Source organism: Aphelocoma coerulescens, chromosome 7 (genome assembly GCF_041296385.1).
Source record: "Aphelocoma coerulescens isolate FSJ_1873_10779 chromosome 7, UR_Acoe_1.0, whole genome shotgun sequence".
Taxonomy (NCBI): domain Eukaryota; kingdom Metazoa; phylum Chordata; class Aves; order Passeriformes; family Corvidae; genus Aphelocoma; species Aphelocoma coerulescens.
Genome location: NC_091021.1, coordinates 2901074 through 2923095, shown reverse-complemented (window position 1 = coordinate 2923095; position 22022 = coordinate 2901074). Strand labels below are relative to the sequence as shown.

At 46.4% G+C, this 22022-nt stretch overlaps 1 protein-coding gene and 1 long non-coding RNA gene across 3 annotated transcripts in view; one reads left to right on the top strand and one right to left on the bottom strand.

The window, feature by feature from the left end:
* BARD1 (BRCA1 associated RING domain 1) overlaps positions 1 to 9495 on the bottom strand; it is a 41147-nt gene extending 31652 nt beyond the window's left edge. The window contains exons 1-3 of one of the 2 annotated variants that reach the window (XM_069021762.1): positions 9219 to 9495; positions 9055 to 9111; positions 5556 to 5701 (exon numbers count right to left, since the gene is read on the bottom strand). In XM_069021762.1, the coding sequence (XP_068877863.1) occupies positions 5556 to 5701; positions 9055 to 9111; positions 9219 to 9373 (358 nt within the window). In that variant the 5' untranslated portion in view covers positions 9374 to 9495. Of the gene's footprint in view, positions 1 to 5555; positions 5702 to 8070; positions 8087 to 9054; positions 9112 to 9218 lie in introns of those variants that run through there. The other variant, XM_069021763.1, reaches the window with a different exon arrangement.
* A 10615-nt stretch (positions 9496 to 20110) lies between these two features.
* On the top strand, positions 20111 to 21020 carry LOC138113617 (uncharacterized). Its single transcript, XR_011152289.1, has 3 exons — positions 20111 to 20254; positions 20356 to 20562; positions 20660 to 21020. It is a non-coding gene; the product is annotated as an uncharacterized lncRNA (long non-coding RNA).
* Positions 21021 to 22022: the final 1002 nt, after the last annotated feature.

The window sequence follows — 22022 nt, the reverse complement described above, 5'->3', positions numbered from 1 at the left end:
TAAGCATTCTTGGAATAAACTATACAAAGTCTCAATTATTAAAAGTGACAGACACTCACTGCAACAATCTATCACTTTCATTTCAGAGCATTAACTTTCTATGGATAATTTATTTTCTGCATACCTTCTCTTTTATTTTTGGTGTTAGTAACTACAGCCCGTTTTTCACAGCAAGCTGGGATAAACTCTCAGCAGCAAACACACTGGTTCCAATCCCTTAGTCATAAAAAAAGCATTTGAAACTCCACTTAAAAGAGAGTGTAATTCAACAATTAAACAGACATTCACAGATTTCTTTTAAAGCAATATTGCAAAGTTAAATGTTTCCTTAGTCTTGATTCAATTACCCTACTTACCCCTTGAATTAAATCATGTTACATATTAGATTTAGCTAGAGGAATATGTAAGCCATCAGACCAAAAGTGTCATTAAGAATACAGCTTGAGGCTAGTTAATCAATCATTTAGGCATCTAAAGATAATCATCAAGTACAGAACTGCAGCTATTTGGTTTTCCTTTAAGGCTGGGCTTGGTGCAAACAAGAAAAAAAACACTGAAATTGAGACCAAAATCTCAGAACTAGCTAGCCTTGAGATCGTATCCAAACTCATTCTGACAATAACATCTAAAAAAAGCAGGAGCTTGATTGCAAACAGATGCAAAATATAAAACACAAGTTACTATTTACTTGCCTTGCCTTCAGTGTTTACACAAACTAGCAGATTTCCTTCTAAAATATTTACCTTGCTAAAACTATCAGTCATCCCCAAGTAAAGAGAAAGAATAAAATCGGCTTGCAGAAGTAATTTGTACAACAATTTTATGATGGCCAGAATTCTTTTTGATGTGTATAGCACAGCAAGACTTTAAAGTCCAAGTGACAAATTCAATCAAAGGCACTGTCCTTCAGAAGTATGATCTGAAGCAGCATAACACCATGAAGCATTTACACTGGATGTACCACTTCTGGCAGCAGGAAAGCCTGCAAAAAATCCACCACGAGGCTTCCTGAACTGATCTGTTCATAATTGGTTGCTCAGCAGGGACTTACTAGTCAGGTTATTAAAACACTGCTGAAAGTGTAACAACGTGCCAAATAAATACTTTCCCAGGATTATTTTTCCTCACCTGCAACGACTTGAGGTGTAAAAGAGCATGTTGCACGTTTTAGAACAGGGAGGCACTCGTGGACATGATTAAAAGATCCCCGTATCCTGACAAGGAGACCCACCCCATCCAGAGGCCAGTCCTGCACACCCAGGGCATCTCCACAGCCTGCTGGGGAGGAAACTGCATTTTTATTCATTTTCTGGTTTTTCTTAGATTCTGCTACCCCCTCCTCCGTTTCTGAAGTGTACAAGGCAGGGAGCAAAAGTAATCTGGACAAATGGCCAATCCACCTTTCCTGAAAATCGAATCTTTTGATGGACCGAGAGCTGTGAGAGGGAGAAAGAAAGAGGGGAGACCCAGTGCCAAGAAGCTGAAAGGAAGTTCTTATGGTTTAATATGTAAATGTTAATTTATATAAAGAGGCTATTATCTGGTGGCTAAGTTCATTCAGTTAAAGTACCTTCAGAGAAAATTGCTGACAATAAAATCAATCCAAATGAATTCTCTGCTGTCTCCGAGTTTCAAGCCAGAGCTCAGATCTCAACAGGATTGAAAAAAAACACTATTATGATTTTGATTTAATTATCTTTTTAATACATAAGTGTCCTCCCAAAAATTTTTAGAGATGTATTTAGACAAGGTGAATCAGTAGAGCATGCCTTACTAATCCTAGATTTTAAACAGCTGCAATGGCATAAAGAGCATCCACAATAACAGTAATAGAACCAGCCTATAATAAATGCAGTAAATTTAGTCTCCATTACCTATTAAATGTAACATTCAGATACACGATATAGTAACTGAATTATTTCTAAATTAGAGTTATTTGCACATAATAAGCCCAAGTTTCTCAATGCTGACATTTAATAGAGCTGGATTTCTTAAGTGTCAAAAGGGTTGAAAATACACTAAAATACTAGGAGATAGTCAGTGCCTTGCAACTAGAGCTCCCTCTCCAAATTCTGCTGTAGTGCAATAGCAGGCTAGTGCAGGGGGAAAAAAAGGAGCAATTAGGAAATGTGGTTTAGCTATCATTAATCTGCATCAAAGGAATATAATGATGCACATTGTGTGCCTTTCAAATTATTCTCTATTACGGGTTTCAGAACAGAAGTTGAGAAATCTCTTTGACAAACTAGTCCCTTATTAAAAATCAAAGGGAAGCGCTTTGGTACCATCTGTGCAACATTAGGGCCTTCACTGAAGAATGATTATTTTGCAAGTTAAGTATTCAACACTGAGGGGGAAAGGGAGAAATTCCAGCTATTCAAAACCTCACCTTTAGATATTACGAAAAATGTCACAGCAACCATGAAATGCTGTGTTATCTGTTAAAACAGGAGTTCAACATCTTTTTGTCCAGTAAATGTGAAACAAAGTCATGATACTAGAAAGGCTGATTGAAAGTTGATCTCTCTGACTGTCCACCAGCATCAGCATGAGCTTAGGAAGCTTTGACCAACACCTGCGAGGTGTAGCTCTGCATGAGAGGGGAGGAAGACTTTCTGTTTGATGTGTTAGGAGTGAAGCAGATTTCTACAAAGAATAAGGTAAAATTGACTGTAAATGGTTGGTGATGGTTCTGAAAATTTACAGCAATCTCTTCTTTTTAAAGAACATTACACAGGAAAGTCTGCCTAAGTATTTAGAACTTCCTTCAAAATGATCACCGTAAATCAACATCTCTCGTGTTTTATATACACTATGCCCATGATTCAACAAGCTCTTACTAATTACCCACCCGTGAACCCCATCATCAGTTCTCAAGATGTCTTGGACTGCAACGTTAGAGCTAAAGAGCTTGAGCTGCAGACATCCCCATCTCTGGTGCCTTCCAGCCAGCTTCCCATCACCCTTAGGAAGGTGCAACACAGGGCAGGAAAAGGTCAGGCAGCTCTCCTTACCTTGCCATGGACTAAGGATATAAAATCTCTAACAAGTGAATTAATTTGGAGGCTCAGCATTTCCTACCTATAGCTTGAATTTTCCACCTATAATTTGCATTTTCTAGCCAGTTTCAGGTTTGTTGCCTGTCAATTCATTTTCAGTCACCCCAGGAGTGTCATTTGCTGTGTTTCCCTCTAATTTAAAAGGGAAGTATTAGCTATTTTGTGCAGTCTTTCCTGAATTATTTGCTGCTGCTTCTTACAATACACATGCTGTTTGGCAAAAGCTATTCCTATCCCAGTGGAATACAAAGTGAGATCCCTCTCATGTCTACTGTGGAACCTCAGGGTACAGAGATTTTGTATTTGAAATATTCAGTGTGAGCTTAACCCTATCCTTTTCAGTCACAGCAGTTCTGTGGGGCTTTTTAAAAGAAAAACACACAACTTGCTGCATGCACTAGCTCTGTCAGAGACTAAAACAATGAGCAGTAGGATGCACTTAGAAATTTCAGTGTCAACAAGGATCTCAAACAGAAGACTTAAGAGAAGCCACAACTGTCTCAAAACAAGGCATACACAGCAAATATGCAAAAGGGACATAAAACAAATATATGGAAATATTCTTTTTTTCAACTGCTTCTCTTCCTTTCCTGCACTGAAAGATTGATTTTTCGGTCTATTTCCTTTACTTGAACATAAAGTACTATTTCTGACCTTCTAACACAAAACAGAAGAAAATATTGTTGACAGAAGTACAGTGCTGTAGGAACACGAAAGAAAGTCCTTAACAAGAGAAGAGAACCCACGATTCTCCAAACTCAAACATATTTCACTTTGGGTACGTTAAGTTCAAGGCAGAACTTAATGTATCCAGACATCTACGGGAGGTGACGGATTTGCCAGAGATGAGGGACAAAACAACCTGAAGAAACGGCTCTCAAAATCTCTAAAGCTACAATATCCTGTGATTTTCAACCATACTTTTTTTCTTCCTTTTCAACACATAATTGGTTGTTCTTAGAGGTGTGCTCATTTACTTACAAATTCAAGCCATTCCTGAGAGTGAACTGTTACCAGCTCAGGAGGTTTTTCTCCCAACCTCAGTATCAAACATCCAAAAGGCCACTGTACTAATCCTTAGCACACTGTAAAGATTACAAGTGACAGAAAGGCACCTCCCGAATCATTTAATATAAAACACTCTTGTAAACTTCTATTTTGTGTCTGCCTTTAAGTCAGAACAAGGGATGATAAAAAGAACCTCATTTAGTTCTGCAGCCTAGCCACACCATGAAGACTTTATTTTAGAAGAACTATGGGATTAAATGTGTTATTCAATTTTTAGTACAGTTAAACATCAGACCAATTTTTTTTAAGAATTAATCCATCTCTAAGAGTTCTCCAAAACATCTAAACAGTGTCAATAATGCTCCCATGTTGTATTTTAAATGCTTTATTTATAGCATCACAAATAGTTCCTCTCAGAATGATTCTCCTCCAAGTGTGCTTTTAAAAGCCTTCATCACTTAAAATCTTTCCCTGAAATCCTATTTAAGCCATCATCTGTTTTCTATGCTCCAGAAGATTTAATCACCATAAGATTTTATATCTATATAAAATGCATTCCTTTACATTTGGACACAGGCTTCCAGCCTCCTCACTTTAAATGCATTTTGGTGTCAATAAAGAACTATTCCATAAGTGAATGAAGGTGCTGATGGGATTAGACATAGAAAAAGAATCTTTAATTTAGACAAACATATTAGGAATCAACAATGAAGGAAAAGTTACCTATTCTGTATCTGACAACTAAATGAATGTTTTCTAAAACTTGGTGTTACATAAATGCTCCTCTCTGAGCTTGCAGAAGATACACACAATCACCTACGCTTATTTCACTACAGTTTTTCCTACTTTGACAAACAGCCTAAAATTTGATAGAGATGAATTCCCAGAGTACATTCTCTGCAATCTTCTAGCACAGTCAGCAATGACAAAGCTTCACTGCAGTAGACTAGCTGATTGTTAGGGACCAGAAAATAAATTAATTAAGACTTGCTTCCTTCCCCTTTTAGGCAAGGACCATAGATAATCTTTCCCATGTGCAAAAACCCTAAACTGAAAATTACTGGGACAGCAGGCACGACTCAGTGCACAGAAACCCAAGAGGCAGGAGAAGATCTGCATTAATTCTTTAATAGGGCCCCCCTAACACAATGCAGAACATTACACACTAGGGCTCCCATAGGATATGACAACCTGTGCCCCTGGTTTGTGCCACGTGACTTGGCAATCTCTCCCACTTTCATCTAATTTTGGAAGACGGATTCTAATGAATTATGGACTAACCCGCTCATGCGGATTTCTTAGTAAAACAGATTCAAAGAACGAGCAATCCATACAGACAGTTCTCTTCAAATCAAATTTTCCAAACATGATTTGGAACAGCCTCTCGGAATTTTAAGCAGGGCTGCACTGCTCATTCCCTGTAAAGCCTGGGAGATGGAATGGAGCAGCCTGGACTCTGCAGCCACCAGGGATCCAGGTGAGTCTCACCTGAGGCGTCGGCGCCCAGGAGCTGCCGCAGCTTGCTGCAGAGCTGGATCATGTTATCCAGCTGCCGGTTGATCTGTGCGTCCTGCACCCAGGCTGGCATGTGGCACACGGGGCACTCAGTGCCAACACAGTCACCCACACAGGATCTGAAAGGCAAATGGAAAATCATTATCCAGTGTAAGTTTTCTACTGTACCCGCCCATCAACCGTTTCCCAGCCAAGCGCTCAGCGAGAATCTCTTATTTTAGCACTGACAAACCGCTGTTGTAAAGCCCACACGAGTTAGTCACAAATGCAGGACAGGACATATCTATCATGGCAAGTGACAAGCCGAACATCATTAAGCAACCCACTTCCAGAGCCTCGTCAGGACACTGTCATGAAAAACAGGGTGCCTCGTGACTTCCACACTCACAGGCTGACCCAAATTTTCAAAAGCTCCACTGATGTTTGTCTCCAAGTAACAACTAGGCTCAAACAGTTAAAACTATACGTTTCTACACACCTGCTATTCGGCAGCCTTCCATTTTTAAACAAGTGCCAGAAAGCCAACCCATAGTAAACCATCATTTCCACTTTCTCCTAGTTAAAATTTGCTTGATGCTGTGAAGAAGTTTCGCCTGTGTGAACACGTCTCTCTATAAAGTCCCATGAGGATCTCTAGGTGCTCCAAGTATTTTGTCACTGCTGTCTTTCAGAGCATTTATGTCAGATGATCATGGTGGGATGGGTGGGGAAACAGATTTACTCAGTAATACTACTGTCCCCATATCAGCCTAAAGTCTTTTATTCTTTTGATTAGGCCAGTGAGAAGACCTTATGATTTGCCACCTGAGCTGCAACATTCAAGGGCCATTGTTACGTCTCGTCTCCAATCTATCCTATTAAATACAGGTTATAGTTTCACATGGCCAACAGTGAATTAATTTCCAAAGTCTCACTACTCATGTAAAAATTGCTGCCTAGGTGTGTTTTGTGCTTTAAACAGGCAAAGGCCCTCGTGGCTGAGGCACTGCTGTGTTTGAGAGACTGAAGCACAGCTCTTGGCTCCAACGTATTCTAGATATTGACAAATCACTTGGAGCAAAGGGAAGGGCCAACCAGGTCTCCTCTAGGGAAGCTGGCCTCAGGTTTCCCACCCCTGTAAATAGCACTGCAAAGGAAATGCAGAATGGCTTTTATACCACAACATGTGTCTTAATTACATGTAGCTGTTGGGGTTTTGTAGTCAACTGATAATGACTGCAGGTAACCTAGCACAGCTACTCTGACAAAACTGCAGAAACTGATCTTGATAAATATCCCTGTCCATAACAAAACCATGGTGAGGGAGAACCAGTTGTTTCATGTGTGACCTGAGTACTGCAGTTCATTAGTTTCACATATTTCACTTCAGAAGCCAGCTCCAGCCATTTGCCCCAACCCTCCCCGGGTGTGTTAATAAACGTCTGTCTTCAGCAGGGGACCAGAATCACTCCACATCAGAGTACTGCAGACTGGCTCCGTGCCCTACCTAATTTGCTTCTAAACAAATTAATCTGAATTTCCTTAGGTTTATTTTAAAAAATAGCCACTGCCCAAGACTCAGTCATCAAAGGACAGATGAAATGCTGCTAAAAGGTCAGGCATACAAAGAAGAAAAGATCAAGCACAACAATAACTCAGATAATAGCAAATGAACTCATTTTTCTGGAGCAAGAAATAGCTGCTAATGAGTGCTCATAGCTACTGTTAGCTATTCTTTCCAGCCTCATCAATACAAACTGCATTGTCTTCTTGATGTGTGGAAAATTTTTCTTAAAAACCCCACAAAACTTCAACAAACTGGGTATTTGAAACCTACCACCTAGAATACACCAGGGGTTATCCAAAATAAAACCAGAAGGCCTCAGATGCCCAACACCCAAACAATTACATTTATTAAGCCACATGTTCATAGTTATAAATAACTTGTACAAGCTCCTCGGAGATATTTAACCAAGTAATCTGTAGACAGGTCATATCAATGAAACAAAGAATTTTAAAAATTCCTTTAGACAGCAGAATCATAGAGTGGTTCAGCTTGGAAGGGGGACTTTAAAGCCCATCTCATTCCACCTCCTGCCATGGGCAGGGGCACCTCCACTATCCCAGGTTGCTCCAAGCCCCGTCCAACCTGGCCTTGGACACTTCCAGGGATGGGGCAGCCATTTCTCTGGGCAACCTGTGCCAGGGCCTCATACTCTCTCACAGGGAAGATTTTCTTTCTAATATCCAATGTAAACCTTATCTCTTTCAATTTGAAGCCATTCCCCCTTGTCCCATCCCTGTGTGCCCATGTAAAAGCTCCCTCTTCAAGAATCTTCTACAGCAATTAATGGCCACAGCTGGGAAAGAACACACATGTCTGGAGAGAAATAAATCATTTGTGCATCTTTGAATACATCCATACTAGGGGCAGAGATGCTGAGGGCATCTGTCCCATAATCAGTTACTCCTTAATAAAAAGCAAGGAAATAGTCTGCTTGTATTTTACCCTTCAGGCCTTCACCACTGTAAACTCCTATGAGGTAAGTGCAGCTGAAGACAGGGAGAGGGGAGGGTTTTCCTCAACTTTTATTGACATATTGACTTGTAGATTAACAGGAAGCAAAGCTGAGTATCTATGCTGGCTTACAAGCAGAGGTTAGAAAGTATCCCTCCTCTCCACCCTAACAAAAGTGGGATTTTATCAGACTGCTTACACCTGTGCTGTGCAGAGAAACTGTTTAAAACACGGAGCAGACCTTTTAACTCCCCCTGTTTGCATGTGCATGCCGTGAAGAGCAGTGACACACAGGGCAGCCAAAAGCTTCCACCACCTCACCCACATGCGATTCTGGGGCACAAACATTTCAGTCTCTGCCTGTATTGACGATGCAGTGAGTTGTCCTACGACAGGCGACGTGACCACCACCCCCTCTGAAGTGCCCTGTTGGCCGAATGTTTCTAATTTAAGTCAGTTTTTTGAAGCACTCAGATTATTTGACCAACTCTAAGCAGAGGTAATCCTCCCTATCCCAACGTGTTTGGATGTGCATGAAAACAGGAACAGATGCAGATCTGAAGGAGCTAAGTCTTGGTAGAAGGCCAAACCAACAAGCACCACCCAACCCTCTGGGGCAGAGAAAAAGCCCCTTGGAAACAGGAAACACCTTTGCAAGCTGCTCTTTTTTCTTCATGTGAGGAGAAAGAGAAAGGAGTTGAGGATGATGAGAACTGCAAGTTGTTCTGGAATTCTACGCCACTACAAGCGGACAATTCCCTCCATCAGACCGAGGGTTCCCTTCACACCTGGCCAGCATCCTGAAGCCTAAATCAGCATTCCGGGAGGAGACCCACAGGGGAACAGCAGCTCCCGCTTTCCTCTCCCCCTCAGTCCCCCGGAGGGCCAGAAGGCACCACCGGTGCCCACTTCCCTGTCCTGTCTCCACAGCACGGCGGCGAGGGGGGCGGCGGGCGGGCGAGCCCCGGTACTTACAGGCAGAAGACGTGCTCGCACTGCCCCAGGGACACGGGCTCCCGCAGGACGCCGGCGCTGTGGGCAGAGGAAGGAGAAACGCGGCACTTTTAACACGCGCGGCCATACGGCAGGAGGCGTGGGGGAAAACGGCGGGGGGAAGGGGGAAGGAGGACATCCATTACCAGCGGGAGCAGCTCAGCGCCCTCTCCAGCCGCCCCAGCGCGGCGCGGGTGTGGGGCCAGGGGTGCCCGGGCGGCGCCATGGAGGGGGCGGCCGAGCGTAGGGGGCTGCCCGGGGCCGGCTGGTTGCCCGAGCGTCCGCGCAGCGCCTCCCTCATCGCTTCCCTCAGCAGCTCCTTAGCGCTTCCCGCCGCCGCTCCGAATCCCCCGCCCGCCGCCACCGCGCAGGCGCCGGAGCCGCGCGCGCGCTCCCCGCCCTCAGCGTTTCCCGCGCTCCGGGAGCGGGGCGGGGCCGCCCGTGAGGGGCGGGCTGGGGAAGGGGCGGGCTGGGCGAAATTCCGGGCGGAGATCCCAGAAACACAGGGTCAGTTAGGGTGTGGTACGAAAAACGGGTGCTAACGTCTTCACGTACGACTCGATGGGTGGGGGTCTTCAGTAATGATAGGAAAAATAGGCTGTTAATGTCTTCAAGAACGACTAGGTCTGAAAAAATGGCTTCAGAGTCTTGAGGAAAAATGGGTCTTTTTGTCTCTAGGAGCATCAAACTGCCCAAGTTTGTTACAGAACCCAGACAGTTTAAACTTCTGAATGTTAGGGTAACAGGAGAAATGGGTCTGCACAAGCCTATTGCAGAACCCAGAGCATCTGAACTTCCAAACTTTAGGGGCAAATGGCCGTACGTGTTCAACGGAGAATATGTAGTAGCCTCTTTGGAAAGGCTGTACCTTCCTAGTACCTCAGCTGACGGGGAAAGGAAAAGGGCAACATATGGCCAGGAGTTCAGGATAAAAGGAGGCTGCGTCCATCTGAAACCCCACGCGGGTATATGCCAGTGGACTCTCCCCCTTTATTTGAATAAAGTTGCAGGACTGCCTGTCTCCTTTATGCACACTGGCTTTTCACAGCGTGATTTTCCACACAGGTGGAAAAGACCTCTGAGACCATCGAGTTCAACCTGTAACCGATCCCCACTGTGTAAACCAGAGCGGAGCACTGAGTGCCACGTCCAGTCATTCCTTGAACACCTCCAGGCACAGCGACTCCACCATCTCCCTGGGCAGCCCCTCCCAATGTCTAATCACGTGAAGAAATTCTTCTGATGTCCAACCTGAACCTCCCCTGGTGCAGCTTGAAACCATTTCCTCTTGTCCCATCCCTTGTTCCCTGGGAGCAGAGCCTGAACCCCCTGGTTGCCCCCTCCTGTCAGGGAGCTGTGCAGAGCCAGAATGTGTCCTGTGAGCCTCCTTTTCTCCAGGCTGAGCGCCCCCAACTCCCTCAGCCATTCCTGGTGCTCCAGACCCTCCCCCAGATCCACTGCCCTTCTTTTGATCTGCTCCAGCCTCTCAATGTCCATGGTGTCCTGAAGTGCCCAGAACCAGACACAAACGCTTGAGGTGTGGCCTCACCAGTGGCCAGCATGGGGGAAAAATCACTTCCCTGGTCCCGTGGCCACACTATTCCTGATACAGGCCAGGTGCCATTGGCCTTTTTGCCTACCTGGGCTTATGTTCAGCCACTGCCACTGGCATCCCCAGACCTTTTCCCAGCTTTCCAGCCCCTCTGCCCCAGCCTGGAGCTGCAGGGCATTACTGAGGCCAAAGTGCAGGACCCACTTGGCCTTGTTGAACCTCGTGCTGTTGGTCTCAGCCCATCTCGATACCACAACAGCATCCAAATCTATCACATACCCAAACCTGATGCTCCTACATGCGTCTTTCCAGTGTTTGTGTATCTATGACAAACATGTCTAACACTGCATAAATATCCCCTATGCAAACAGGGCCTGAGACAGGTGGGTGGGCACGACATCGTGGTGCTGAGGGCACCCACCCCTCACATCTGGCACCCAGCCCAGGCACGTCACCTGCCCCATGCCAATGCTATTCCACCCTGACTTTAAACATTTCATTTTCTTCCCCCTCTCTTCTGCCCATTCCTCAGCTTCCTCTGACAGAGATACCTAACCAGTCACCATTATTTCGGGTTTCCAGGGTGGATTTTCCCTCAGCCTGTGTGTCCTGCAGCACCCCAGGCTTCAGCCCAATCTCCCACTTTTGCAGGTTGATGTTTTTTAGGCGGTACCTCCACAGAGATGCAGCCCCCGCCATCCCTCTATAGTGTAATTACTGGAGCACATAAAGCAGTTATAGCAGGAATTTATCACTTTCAGGTAGAAATACTCCTGGCCAAGTAAAAGATAGAGCAGGAATGCCAGGAGCAATTTATAACAGGCTTACTGACATTTCACGTGGAGAAGCTCCGCCAGTGAATAAGCATCAAGCCATAAATCTCGGACAAAACATGATTAAAGTGAGCAAGTTATTCTTTGAGAGAACTTCATCATAAAACAACATGGCAGCATGGAGCTGCAAAATTTGGTTGGTGATAGTCATAGGAAACAGACATCAGGGGGTGTCCCAGCCTTACCTTATCTAGACAGAGGGAGTTCTACTTAAATGGGTGTTAAATCAGGGCTGGAGGTATTTCTTAATAAGTTATTAATGTCTTCTAAGAAGGTGGTTCTCCAGTTTTCAAGTGTCACACTCCTCTGCTTTCATAGCTGGTTCCCGCCATGATTCCTGAACGCCAGGGATGGTTTAGATTGTGAATTTTTTTTTCTTTACTTATGGAAGGCTAAATATTTATCTTTTTCACTAATATGAGCCAGAGGTGCAGGGAAGCGAGCTCCACACGGGATGTGGAATTGTGAAATCTCTCAGCTCTTTGGATCTGAGGACATTTGCTGCTGTTGTCTGGGGCAAGCTGACACATCACAAGGTGAAGCAGCATCGTGCTCTCTGCATTCATGATAACTCCTAATCCCTGTCGGTGAGAGAGGAGTCCATGGAGGGGCTGGAAAGTCAAACAGCAGCCTTTGAAGCTGACACTGTCGTCACAGAACCAGAGCCAGGGCGGGATGGGTGCCGGCCCCCCGATCCTCACACGCCTCGTTTCCCCGGCGCAGAGAGCGGGGCTGTTTGCTGCCGTCGACAGTGCAGGAGCTGCATCAGCGCGCCCGGATCCCGCTGTGAAAAGTGTGGCTGTGTCTCTGTAATGGGCTGTTGTTCGCTGGAGCTCAGGCAAGCCCCGCTGCGTTAATAACACGGCGCGGTGTCCCCTCTGCCGACAGCCCGGCACCCCCGGCGGCGCGGATCCGCCAGGGAAGCGGCGCTGGGGAAAGAACAGCAGCCACGGAGGCGAGCGTGGAAGTGCAACAAAAACCCCTTTGTGTTAAAAGCACACCTTGTAAGGGACACGTGGAGGTGTCGGATGCTCGCGGACAGCAGGCGGAGCTCGGATGTGTGTCTGTCAGGGTGACTGCAGCGAGCTGCTTCAGGGCACAGCATCCTCCTTGCCTGTCTTGGGGGAGGGAAAGGGGCAGGCACAGGTGCCCTGGGCCTGTGCTGCCCGAAGAGGACCTTGTCCCCAAGCCCTGCAAGCTGGGGGACTGGCATGTCCCACGGTGCCTCTTCCCATCCTGTGTGCATGCACCAGCACAGCTGGATGCAGGAGGGGGATGACAGTAAGGGACACAGCTGGACAAGGCACCCTCACCCCTTTCCTTGGGCTGCAGGGGATGGAGCTGGGGCGGGGACCTGCTCCTCACGTTGCCAGAATCAGGATAAACTCACAAAATAAGCTAAGCCTGTCATTTTTCCCTTAGAAATGAAGAGTTGCCAGGTGCAACCTTAACATCCTACTCCCTCTTACTTGGCTGTTGTGTGCTAATCCTCTGCTCCAAAAACCCAGCTCCCAGCATCTCCCAGTGCACCAGGGATCCTGAAAGATGGCAAAAGGCCTCACTGCTGAGATGAAACTTTAACACAATTTGAAGCACTCAGAGCAGGTTACAAACAACACTTGATCCATAGATCTCTTGAGTCAACCTGGCATTTATGTTCACAAAATATGAGATGCCGATATATACTGTATAGGACAGTAAACCAGATAAGTGCCTCCTCTTCCTTTCCTCCAGCTGAAATATGGTTGGTGTCTCTCTCAATAAATCCACGGATGCTCGCATAGTTTCCATTGTGCTGAGACATTATGTGGGAATTTACAAACATTTACAACTAAGTTAAACTGAAGCAAAGCACTGCCCTGGGCAGCCTGCATCTAACAAATACTTGCGTTCAAGAAAGATGTAAAAGTCACAAATGATTCATTCTCCTTAATTTTATAAAGGTTAAGGAGCTGGCGCTCTTGGAAATCTAAGAAATGTCTTCTTCAGCAGTGAATTACTGCAACCAATTGGACAGTCAGAAGCAAAAAAAGTGATGTGGGGAACAGAGGGAAGCAAGAAATATATCTCTAAATTTGGTTTATGCAGTATTTAAAGTACAAGTAAAGCCATTCCAGGCAGTATAAGGCCCGCACACTTTAAAATATATTTGTCACATGACAGAGAGCCAGTAAAAGGGTTTCAGCAGTGGTGTGATATAGTGAGGCAGAGGCGTTTGGTGCGTGCATGAATCAGCAGCTCTGTGCCCCGCTGAGGCAAGGCTCATCCTCACCGTGCTGGACTGGAAATGTGATTTCCAAACAATGCCAACCTCTGGAGCCAAACCCGTGCTGAAGGATGGCTCAGCTGCCTGGCTGACGAGGAAGGTAAAAAATCCTAGTTGACCTCGTGCTTCGTTTCAAAGAATTGCCCATCTGGTAAAGACTTCTTTATGGAAATACATTGCTACCTGATATTTTATTCATTTAGTGAAGTTCCCCAGCTGTTTCTCAACAAATATACAATTATTACGTGATTCATTGTGTAACAGGAAGGAGCATGCAGAGAGAAGCAGTTCCATTGAGTTTTGTAAATCAGTTGTTTTCCCAGGGGTTAAAAGAGCCAAAGCTCTGTGACGAGGGATTCCTCTGCTCTCATCCACCTGAATACAGAGCACATTCTGAAACCACTGCACGCTGCCAGGAAGGGGTGCTCAGCTCGACGTGCTGAGCACCCACAGAAAGCGACAGGATGGATCCTCTTCATCAGAAGACTAAAGAAAAGATTGGAGGAGGTACAGCCTCATCTTTGAATTCCCTCTCTCCCCAAATGTCTGAATCAAAGGCTTTAACTGAGGCTTCATTTGCTCCTCAGGCCACCCCTCTGAGGCCAGTTTTGCTCCACACCCAAAGCCCTGTGAGCTCACCGCGGTCGCAGAGGCATCGTGGGCTGCAGCACTGGTTTGACAGACATGGGGCTGCTGAGATCATTCAGTGCAGTAATTGATTAGGGCTGTTAGACTACCAAGTTTTGAGATTTCAGATACTGAGGGATTTGATCCCCAAAAGGAAATAATAATAATAATAAAAAAGTCTATTACACTTTCTGACTAAGCAGCACAGTCAGCATTGCATTACATGGCATTAAATTATTCCTCGAGTCTCGATAGCAGGAACATCTGCTGGTGTTAGACATGGCATTTTTAATTAAAGGCAGCAGCAGAGAAGCCTGTGGTTCATTGGTTCTGCTTTCACCGTGCGAATTGCTAAATCCAAAGGGCACTTGTAGAAAAGATTTGGTCAGAGCACAAGCTCTGGACCCAGCGCTGCAGAAGCACAAGCGGAAAAGCAGCAGAGGTGACAGGTAATTTCCACCTGCCCGGCAGCTGATCTCTGTCAATACCCACATGGGTCAAAACTGTGGGGGATTTTACAAAATTTAAATTACCCTTCTGATTTGACCAGAAAAGGGATTTCCTGCAGAAAGACAAGTAACAGAGAACAGCGAAACATGAGAAAACCCTGTGCCCAGCCGGGGACCACGTTCACACCTTTGCTGCACTGACTGCTGATGCTCCCCTGCTCCAGTGCTGGGGTGCACTGATGGATGGCACAGACCCTCCCTACCAAGTGGTGCCCCCTAGAGCTTTAACTACCAAAGGAAATGAGGTTTGAGCAGGGAATAATTTGCATCCCCCATCACCTGCCCTACCAGAACTCTGGCTTTAAGCAGATCAAACAAGACCAAAGATCCCCATCAGTCCTGGGATTTGAGGGATTTCAGCATGGCTGGAAAATGCCCAAAGCCCTTGGCAGGATGGATACATCCAAGACAGAGCCAACCAAAAAAACAGCCTTCTCGCCTTCTTCCAGCTACAAGGCAGTCCCACTAACCTGGGTCAGGCTAGGCAGTCTGCTTTGATGGGACCCAACTTTTCTTTAATAAAATCTGAGTTTAAATCTGCTTGCAAAATGCCAGGTCCTGACTCAACTGTGCGGATGGGCATAGAGGAGGAGCAGAGGGAAGTTCTTGTCTCAGGCTGTGGATGTCAGAAGTGTCAGCCCCATGGACATGTGTGGCTGCCTTCCCGTTGGCACTGAGGGGGCCAGGATTTCCCTCGGCGAGCCCCACAGATGGTGTTTGTTTGCTCAGCCACCATAAAAAAGGAAAATATTTGGTGCAATCTGCTAGCAGACAGAGACAGACATATGGTCGGTGTGAGGCGAGCCTGGATGCTCCGGGAAAACACTGTCAGGGCTCTGCAGCAGCTTTTAAATGTTGGGTTGTCCTTGAGTTGAGTGGGATACAAGTCCAAGGAAATGGCTGAAGAACCTGGGTGCAGGTTCTTGAACCCTCTTATTAGCCCTCCCCTAATTAATCTTATTATACTATCCCTATTGTGCTAGAGTTATTATAATTAACCCAGTTTTAATTTATGCAAACCTCAGCTCTGGCTCAGTGCTTGGAGAAATTCACCCTGGTCTGATGTCTGTTCATCTGGCACTCACAAAACACAGGTTAAAAATGACAGAGACCATTAAAGGCAATTACTTGCGGGTTTGGACCCGTTGGAGTCAAAGTGCAGGTGCAACATTGCTTTTGTTCTTTTTACCTGTGACTGTTTTTAAATGTATCATTGCAGCTTCAAGTCTAAGGGAAATCTTTGGGCCACCCTAAAAAATCAAATCCTTTTTATTTCCCTTCCAGTTACATTTTAAAAATGCAAACCATAATTGTTTCCCAGATATCAAGGCCTATTTCTTAATCAGGACTAACCGCCAGCTAAAGCAGCACTGGTGACCTCCATGAGGTTGGTCAGGGATCTCCATGCCCTCAGTCAGCGCTCAGCACCTCCAGTTCCACCAGGATAAAGCAGATAACCAGGATTGTGGACTGACTTTGGGAAGAAATTTGTTGTTGATTTTGTAGAAATTGTTGATTTCTTAACAACTTAAAAAAATTCAAGTTATTTTGAGTGCTAGAGCAGACCCCCCCAGCTACACCTGAGTGTTTGAGGGCAGAGACAGATGCTGTGCCCAAGCATCAAGGTGAGGATCCCTGGGCAGTGAAGCTGTGTCACCACCAAATTTAGAAATTATCTGTGGAGAGGGTTGGAGCCAGTATGGCATGAGCTCCACACCCAAAACACCAGGTACGGTCACGTTGGTGTCCTGCCAGCCTTGCTCTGGTGCATGAATGTCTCAGCCCCACCTTTGAGCCTGAATAAAGTCAAATCAGGGGGAAAACATAATATACCAGCAAGGAGTACAGCTGGCATTTCTGGAGAATATGAAATATGTGGGTAATGCTCCCTTACTTTAAAATAAAATGCTCCTTCCCTGCTAAGCCTTCCTTCCAAAGGCAGGAGCAGCAGGCTCCAGCATCCCACAAAACCCACGCCTGGTGCTTCTTCAGTGTGAAAGCCAGAGCTGAGCTGCAGATAAAAAAATAAGGAAACCCGTGGAATTACTGCTGAGATCCATGGATGCAATGCAGCAGGTGGGAAGTGCCAGCACTGTGCCCCGCACAGGGCTGGAAGGAGGGCTGGGGGTGGCAAAACAGGTCCAACACCTCCTGGTCTTGCTTCCCCCTCAGTGCTGATTTACTGTGTCATCACAAGACAGATTTTGTTGGGCTGCAGCCTGGCCTGAACTGTTGGCAATCCCTCACATACAGAGCTCCCAGAGCATTTTCCTGACTTGCTTCCTAGCTGGAGGAAACTACGGAACAAAAGCCACAGCACATCTGTATGTGTTTACAAGTAAAGCTATGTATTTTGTAAATAGGTGAGGATATTCTTTTTTCCATACTAATCCATACTAAATCCAAATTAACATGATAGCAGGTCCTGATGATTTATGTTGTTATAATAAATAACAGCAACTGCACGGCACTTAGCTGATGATTAATGGTCCTTATTTACAGTGTGTTCAGCTCAGGTCTGCAGTTTACACTTGCAAACATCAAAGGAGAGTTCAGCTTTCCTTCTCCCCTGTATTTTGAGGCCACGTCGTAAATCCTGTACGAGCAGCCTCGGCAGCTGCATTTTAATCCACAAATAGGATTGCTCTAAACTTCCAGAAGAAACAGTGGTCTGACCCGTGAGCCATGGGGGCTGTTTCCCTTTGGCCTGGGAGCAGTCTGGCTTCTCCAGCCTCTGCAGGGAAGAGAGCCAAACCATTACACTGGATGACACCATTGCACCCTCCCCTCTGGGTTATCAGGGTCTGTCACTCAAATGTACCATGCCGAAAGCACAACCCCTATTTTTGTGCTCTGGTTTTCCTATAATCCATCCTCTTGATCCATCTCTGAGGGAAGCAGGATGGTTTGTGAGCTCCCCTGCACTCCCAGAGCCAGCACACATCCCCAGCCCTGCACCCACACTGCCCCATCCTGCTCCTGGGACGCCCCAGCCTTGAGCCATCCAAACCCTTTGGACAGGCTCCTTTTTCCTGCCCCGCTCTGCAAACAGGCCCATGGGGATGGGAAAGCCCTGGCACAGACCCTCCTGTTTTCACTAGATGGGTGCTGAGCACCTCTGCATGTCACAGCCTGGGTGGATGGGAAAACAGCTTCCCACATCCTAAGGTGATTTCAAGGACTTACATAGCCACATAGGCCGGAGTGCTCCCTTACACAGCCCAAGCCAGCTCACCCTGCCTTGAGCCAGAGCTCAAAAATGCCAAAGGGGGTGGGAGGGAAGTACAACACAGCAGCTTTGATTTATCAGGATGAGGCTGGTGAGTAATACAGAAACTTCGCAGTCCTGGGGGGACACTTGCCTCTCCCATTTCACTTGACAGGAGAAGCGGTGCTATATTATTCACAGGGGCACTATATTAGTATCATATACGAGCTGATTCCAAGCCCTGAAATCACCCCATGGAGGATATTCACAGTGGAAAAATAACCCCTATAACATCCAGACTCTCCAAGGGAGCTGTGAAGGTTTTTTGCTCTCACGGGTCACTGACACTCACCCAGTAATGACATTTTCCTGTCGGCCGGCACAGTTATGTTGTTCTGGCACATGGGATTTCTGGAATGGCTGAAATATGAACTCGGTCTGAAGCTGCATCCCTCTGCTCTGCTACCCTACTGTCAGGGAAGGCAGGGCAGCAGGCACGGAGTAAAGTATCCCGTTCCTCCTCAAACATCTCCACCCTTGCAGGAGTCTGGGGGCCCAGCTCTAGCTCTAGGACCTTTAAAGGTTGCACATGCTTGTACACTGCCTGGTCTTCAGCCCAAATCCTCCCAGTGAAGGTCCCCATTGCTGCAATATCATGGTATTCCCTAATCCTGCCCAATTTCGCACATCCCAGTTTATAACCCGACCCCGAGGAGCAGGAGGCTCCCTCAAACAGACAGCCAGGGTGGTTTATAACAAACATCCCAGCTTTGCCTTTGCTGCCATCCACTCATGTGTGGCAAAGAGCTGATTATGGGGGGAAAAAAGCCACTTGCTGAGTCTGTAATGAGGATGGTCAAATGCTGAAGTTGCAGGAAGCAGGTGAAAGGAGAGGCCTCACTGCCCAAGCCCAGGAGGGCGTTATCACAGTGTGAGCACCAGCCCAGGAGGAAACGCTCCCTTTGCAGCTCTGCGCTCCTTGGAGAGGCTTTAATAATTTCTGGGGAGGCTCTGAAGGCTCATAAAAACAATGAATAAAGGAGTCAGGCTGAGCAAGTGCTCTCTTCCTTTTTATAGCAAGCCTGGAGCTGCCCTTGTCTGGCTGATCAGGTACGGCTCTGATTCCCCGGGTTCCTGGAGCAGAACGGATTCAGCGGCACCGCAGCTGCTTTGTGGTGATGGATGGGAATGATTATAATTGTTAATGTGATTAAGCCTTTGGTCTCAACTTTTGCTCACTTTACTGACGTTGAAGGTACTTAAAGAAACACTGAGGAGGAGCTTGTGAAGATGGATGAAGCACCTGCTTCATGCACCTCTCTGAACTGATCCTGGGGTGCGGTGTGGTGCAAGGTGATGCGAGTTTGCATTAAAATGGGGTACCTGGGTTATTGACACACGCCAGCCCTCAGGCTTCAGTGGGCAAAGGAGAGTCTCCTTCAGCTTTTTTCTTAGACAGGATTTTAAACAAGAACCTGGGGGAGCAAGGCATGGTTGCACAGCCTGCTGCTGTCCAGAGCAGCCTGACTACAGGCTTTGACAGGGACTTCAACTAAGGCTCCAGACCAAGGACCATGCTCCAGACCAAAGACCATACTCCAGACTCACAGCCACTGCATCTGGCTGCTTTGGGGCTGGCATTATGCTCAAGGTTAAAGGTGGGGAGGTATTTTGAGTTCTTTTACCTCATGTAACTCCACAGAGATGGCTGAGGGACATCTGGAAGTGCTCTGGTGTTTCTAGCAATTCTTAATGTTTGCATTTTTAATTTTTAATGAGTTTTCATATCAAAGTCAACTCCAGTGCTTTAACTTTCACGGTTCTTGGAGGCAGGGCACGTTCTGGCAACGCAAGAGGGAAATGTCATGTACAAAAAAAGTGTGAAAAATTCTTACCTTTTAGAAGCACCTGGATCTTAATTGTTTTCCAGCAATTGTCTGTTGGAGAAAACTGCTCTTACACAGCTGAAAAAGGTTTTTTGTGTTTCTCCTCTGCCTTGCTTCCAGGCCAGGCTGGGCCACCCCCGAAGCTCTTCCCCAGGGAAGGAGCAGGCCACTCTTGGTGATGCCAAACCCACGTGTAACTCCTCTGGGGCCCCACGGATATGGGTCACCAGGCAGGCTTCAGCTCTGTGCTGATGGCTCTCTCAGCACGTGTCTGTTTGAAACTGCACTGGTGTAATTAAAGGTACGTTACTAATTGGATGTGCAACCCTAAGGGAACTCCTTTAATTGCATTTCAATCTGGTTGGTATCATTTTAACTTAAATTCATTGCTGTCTTGTGCAGGAATAACCCAGCTGGGTCTGGTTATGGAGAGGCAGATCATCCTCCTTCCTTCTCCCTGTCACACACTGGATGTGCTTCAATTTTTTTGTCTCTGGCTGGGAAACAGGCAGTGCACACTCAAGGAGAGGGCTGGGCAAAAACTCTTCAGCTGGCAGCCAGAACATGGAGAATAGAGGGCTGAGAGTTCACCTTGACCTGCTAATGGAGGTAAGAGCCTCAATTATTACCCTGTCTTCACCTGGATTTCATCTCATGTGCGTCACCATAAATTGTCGTGGCCGTCCTTTGTTTTTTTCTTTGTCAGTGAAGTCAGTGAAGACCTGACCTCTTTCTAAGAGATGCTTCATTTCTACCCAACATGCTGGTCTACTGAAAGACTCACTGCTTAAAACTGAAGTACCTCCATTACTCTGGAGGCTGGGGAGATGGTGGGATTGTTGCTTTGAGCCCTACAGCTCATGGGAGTGCTGCCATCTACTTGTCTCACCCCCGGCACGGGGCCCTCAGGATTGCTCTCCCTGGCGAAGGCCTTGTTTCCAGAAGTGCCCTCCAGCAGCAGTGAGCAATGAAGTGGGGGCTGCACCCCCCAGGATGAGCACTTGGGAGAGGGGACTGGTTCCAAGTGTTGCTCCATGGGTTGCAGGCCCAAGGATCTGTGTCCTTCATCCCAGGCTCAACCAGTGGGACTCTCCCATTCTGGCATGGGCCAGCATCCAGGTGCCGCAGGATTGTACCATGATGTGGGGCAGCCTCCAGTCCCAGAACTCTGATACTCCCTGGGGCGATCTTGTGCATTCTGCAGATATTTTCAGGAGTCTGGTCTGGCCCAAAAAGGGCTGCACTCCCCTGTCTGCTCCCCATCATGCTCCCTCCTTCCCACTGCTGTGTATGTGAGTAGCATGAGGAGCAGAGCCAACAGCAAGCGCTGGCTGTGTCCCTTACTAATGTTGCTCTTATTATTTTACAGCCATCTTCCTTCTCTCCATCCTCTCCCTGAACAACTAAATTAATTAGAGTGATTTTTTTAAATTTAAATACTGCCATGGAATAATAATTCTGGTGAATTCAACTTTTTTTTTGTCATTCCCCACTGCTGCTTTTCTGTGTTGTGCTCAGTTTTAATATGCTGTTGATACTTTGTTAGAGCTATGCAAGATCACAGCTGTTGTCCGCAAAAAAAGAAGAGTAAAATCATACTATGTGCTGTTGCCATCCAAAACCCATTTTTCTTTCTCCACCAGCTCACAAAATAACCCTTCCCCTATTAAGTGAAGAGACAGATATTTTTCTTGGCTTGTAAAAAGCCAAAAACCCTCACAGCAGCTTCAGTGAAGCTGCAGCAATGGAAGGAAGCTGAAGCTCCTACAACAGCCTAGAGCCCCATACTGAGCCTGTTAGGAGGCTGGATCCTGCAATTTCTGGATCCCAGGAGTGACTCCTCACAAGCTGCAGGTCTGTGGGCACCACCAGCTCCTGAGCTTTACTAGTCACTGAATTTTGTTTACCTGGATGTGTTAATTTGACCGTAAACATGTTTTCTGAACTGACCCAGTAACAAAACCACTCCTGCAGCTCTCATGAAAGGACCAAAAAATCCCATTAGAGACCTTGAATTTATATTTGCAATATTTTACTTAACACTGGCTCCTCTGGACAGTTTTCCTCAG